General features: G+C 38.2%; 1 protein-coding gene across 1 annotated transcript in view; it reads left to right on the top strand.

Moving 5' to 3' along the window:
- The first annotated feature begins 256 nt into the window (after nt 1-256).
- Nucleotides 257-4,587, top strand: part of LOC108570118 (protein cordon-bleu) — a 94,893-nt gene continuing 90,562 nt past the window's right edge. Inside the window, exon 1 of the mRNA XM_017931914.1 lies at nt 257-396. Coding sequence (XP_017787403.1) covers nt 257-396 — 140 coding nt within the window. The remainder of the gene's footprint in view (nt 397-4,587) is intronic.

Raw genomic sequence — 4,587 nt, forward strand, 5'->3', positions numbered from 1 at the left:
TCCATATAACGAACATAACCAAAACGATTGTACATACATGCATACGTAAAGATTCGCGAGATAAAAGGGGTAATCCGTGCAACAGGTGGTTTAAATGAAAACGTGACTATCTTCAGGTGGTTGACGCGGCTAAATGTAATCATCAAGTGCAGCCAGAGGGACACACGAGGATGGACAGTGCGCGTGTTGGTGATCAGTTATGAGGTAACAGTGAGGATAACAGAAGAAGGTCCAAGCGTTAGAGATAGAACCAAAGATGTTGTGCCTGAAGAAACGGAGGACTTACAGTTTCACGCAGGGTGTCTGCGCGGAGCTGCCCAGGCGATCGAAGGAGGACAATCATCGTTACGAGGGGTCCTTGAACATGGCTATTACGACACTGCCGCGTAAGAATAGGTGAGTCATCTTTTCCTGTCTGATTTTATCTGAAGCGATAATTTTGATCTAATTGTAAGATAACTGTGCGTCACCCTTGAGTTAAGTGGTCTCTTTTAGGGTTTACGATTGTCGATTCGGTATCGGCCACTTCAGATAACAATCATGATCATGTACTTCGAGCACCCTATCGAGTACTTGTACAACTTTAGCATCGGGTAATTGTATTTGCAGAAATCTAGGTATCCTGAGATGTTTAGGAAAATTTGGGTATTCGGGCACTATAGACACTTCAGGTACACTACGTCGAACAAATATAGCGCGTTCGTAAAATCGATCAGAAGTTTAAAAGTAATCATGTTTCGAGTGTTCTAACAAAGGTATTGGCAGAAATATGAGAAGAAATATAATGCATTCACCACGCCTGCACAGGCTCTTGTTGTCCCGCAAATTTTTATAACGGTCTTTATTTTCACGTTTTCACGTATTCTGCTTCAATTTTTATTATTTTATCCAGTACTCTCTTCCAATGATTACCGTTTATGATGTTTACTTTATTCTGCATCAGTTCCACGTCCTTAAAATTCAATTTAACCAATTGATTTGCGTTGGTCTCATAGGTTTACGATAAAATATATGATATATTTTTAGATACTCAGGTTATTTATATTATCTTATGTATAGATATTTTAAATATCTTCAGGTACTTAATTCAGATATTTTTAGGTGCTTTAGGTATTCATGCATCTCCAAGATACTTCAGTTATTAAGATATTTTTATATATATATTGCTGTAGCAAGCCGAGAAAAAGTTTGAGGGACTAAGAGAGGAGCCGAGAATTGAGCCCCGCAACCTCATGCCGGCAAAGCCGGGCTCTACGTTCATAGCCAAGGTGCTCTCTTAATTTCCTCGTTGTTTAATTTGCTCCCTTTTACGAGTACGGAGGCTCCGATCGCACACTACTAAATATACTTAATATATTAAGTATCAAATATTGCAGATACCTTAATTATTCGTTTCAATATTAAATACCTTAGGTACTTTGATGCTTCAAACACCTTAACTATTCCTATATCCTTAATTATTCTTATAATAAATAAAATATTTAATAAATATAAAAGCAAGTGTATAATCAAATGTATATCCTATAGTATTTCACTGTCAACTGCTGCACACGTTATTTATCCTCGTATCAGCCACTTCGCATATCTTAAATACTCCGCAGCACCAGATACAAGAATACGAAACATATCGCTAAACAAATATCCACATTTACTTGCAGCATTCCAAACACTCCATACCTTAACCCTAATCGATAACCATTGTAATTGATAAGTGTCCGGAGATAACGTAACCTAAACAAGACCGTTTAAAATATCATTTTCCCGCAACACGGCTTTTATCTAGCCGCTTCTTTAGCGCAATTTAACCTTGCGTTCCCGCTATCAATGAACGCTGTCAATGAACGTATGCGAGTGTATCGATCGAGGAGAAGCATTTTCGTCGAGATCTCGAGCGGTCGCTGCTCGATCGAGAAAAGTAAGTCGTACCGCGAAGGTCGACGAGAGGTAAAAGTAGGTGGAAGTACTTATATGCACGTTCGTTGCTGTTTGACAAGTGGAATAACTTCCTACGCATGCGCACGAATGAACCTATAAGATCGCCTTCGGGACGTTGCGCTCTGTGAGTGTCATTGGAAACGTTACATATGTGGGAGATGAACAGCTTTCTGTTTCAGCATATCAGAAACGATTCCCTTTTATGAGATTGTCTTGTCTCAAGCGTTACATCAACATCATTTCCATTCCGTTCCATGAACTCACTTTTATTTCAGTTCTAGATTACCAGTGGAATCTCGGGTTACGCGAAGACTTGCGAAGTTGAGGAATCGTGGAAAGAGACAAGCGATAAGTGGGAAAATATTTCTTCACTTATTGTATCATTAGACATTAGTATTCTTTGGCTATCAGATTACATCAATATTGAACTAATTTGAGCACAGTTCTTTTTAATGGAATATATTTTAATTACAATTCTTCCGATAGCTCGCACGTCTTCACTTATGAGAGAAAAATTACTGTTTAGGTTAGGAATTCTTCAAAGATTCTAAAGAAAACTAATATCTTCGATAAAATCTTCCTTTAAATAATGTAAATCTATCTCATTCCAACAATCTATCTCGAAGATAAAATAACAGTGATACGAAGAGCAAAGATGAGCCATAGGAAGCTAGAATACACCTCAAAGAACCATTGATGAATTTCAAGGAACTATTTTCAGTTTGAACAATGTGCACAACAACGGGGCAGTGGTATAATTTCTATTATTACCATGGCGTTGTTGGTAGGACGCTTCCTTGCTTCTAATCTACCGAGCACTTAGGCGTGTGAGTGTGTAAATGCCCGCACAAGCTGGATTTGAATACGGTGATTAGTGGGCTCTAGCTACCGTTAGAGATAGAGGGAAAAGACAAGAGCAACGGTGCGAATCATAATTGCGATATTAACGTTGCGTAAGTTATTAGACGGTTTTTATCTTTAACGCCAGTTCCCAAGCTGTGTGAAACAAAGAGTGTTCTCCCCTCCTCTTTGAAGGACGTATGCTCTTAATGTCAGAAAAATTGAGAAATTTCTCACAATGATGGATTTAGTGTGTGTGTGTGTGTTTTTTTCTAAAGAAATGGATTTCCATGTCAGAGGACATTTTCGTGGAAATTTTCATTTTAAATTGGAACTTTTATTTTGATTTATAGAGAAGTTACCGAGGTATGTTATTGGAATGGATTTGGTCATGTAACATGGAGGAAGTTTACGAGGATGTTATATACCTGTTGTACAAGTGAAAGTTGCATTTTACAAATTGTTGAGTGGGCAATATTAATAAAATTTATATCTGGAACGGTATGCAGGTGAATTCTCACGTTGCATGCTGTCATGCGAAGAAATTTCTAAGAGAAATATCTACTCTATCTATGTCCAATAAGTATCCAATCCTTCCTAATCCTCAATAATTAATCATTCTCCATAATATATCTTATGTTATGGCTATCCAAGTTAAATGATCGTCCAATTAGCTGGAAAATAGCTAATTATGCACTGCGCAAACATTGTTCAGTCATTATTAAGCAACGTAACCAAGGATTCTGTAATTGCATCGAAGAAACAAAGGTCTGAGGCAATCTTCTTCATTGATCTCCCTTGATATGCTTGAACAAATATTTCAATGTTACTGGAACCTGGCGTCACGTGCTCAGAATGCTACTCTGGACGATGTATCAATGGAATCCCGTGTCTCCCTGAATTTTTGTTTCACTCTTGCAGCAACCAAGTCTTGCCTTTTACCATTTATCTAGTTTATCTGTAGCTCGTCCTCTGTCAATAGCCATGCAAGAAGGTTACGCGTGAGTCAGATTCCGCCTTATCTAGTATCGTTTCTTTCCTCTCTTACGTTTTCCCTAGTTAGAATTTCCTCTGGAACCGTGTCAGCGTGCTTAATTACTCGTGTGGATCGACGTATAAAGCTGTGAATCGGGAAAAAAAGTTGCATGGGGTACATAAAATTGTACAATAGACGGTAGAAGGACTTGAAGAACTGTAATATTTCAGACAGAGAAACATTAAATTCAGGGGTGAAGTAATGTTATAATTTCAAAATTGAAATAAAACAATCTTTCCGCGGAGAAAATATCGAGTATTGGATGATTTTGAAAAGATAGTTATTGCAGTGCATTTAATTGCAAGTGTGGAAGGTGTGTGGAAATAATGTGTGCGATCAAATTAGGAAATTGGAAAGCTAACCAATTAGAGAATTGCGTGCTAATATTGGAAGACTATTGCAATAGTCTGGCGAACAGTGAAATTCTCAATAAACTCATAAGAGAAAACCTTTGAAATCACCTGTTCGATGAGAAACTTAATTTAAAAATTCTAGCTCCTCCGAAACACCGCCAAAAATCTAACAGAAGCACTTAACATGGATCATAATTCTAGGTAATCATCAAGATTATAACCTAATCTCACAAAACTGTCCACAGCCAATCTGACAACCGTTTCCTGTGGAGTACAAGCAGTGCGTGCCGAAGGTCGTTTGTGCGGAGTAAGATCTAGGTCCTCTTTTTCCACCAGGGAGATCCATTGTTGAGTATACATGAGATACAGTGGTCCCAAAAGCCAGATTCTCACACAATCCCCGTTTCTCCCTAATGGGAAGCC

The sequence above is a fragment of the Habropoda laboriosa genome, unplaced genomic scaffold (assembly GCF_001263275.1).
Source record: "Habropoda laboriosa isolate 0110345459 unplaced genomic scaffold, ASM126327v1 scaffold9, whole genome shotgun sequence".
NCBI lineage: Eukaryota > Metazoa > Arthropoda > Insecta > Hymenoptera > Apidae > Habropoda > Habropoda laboriosa.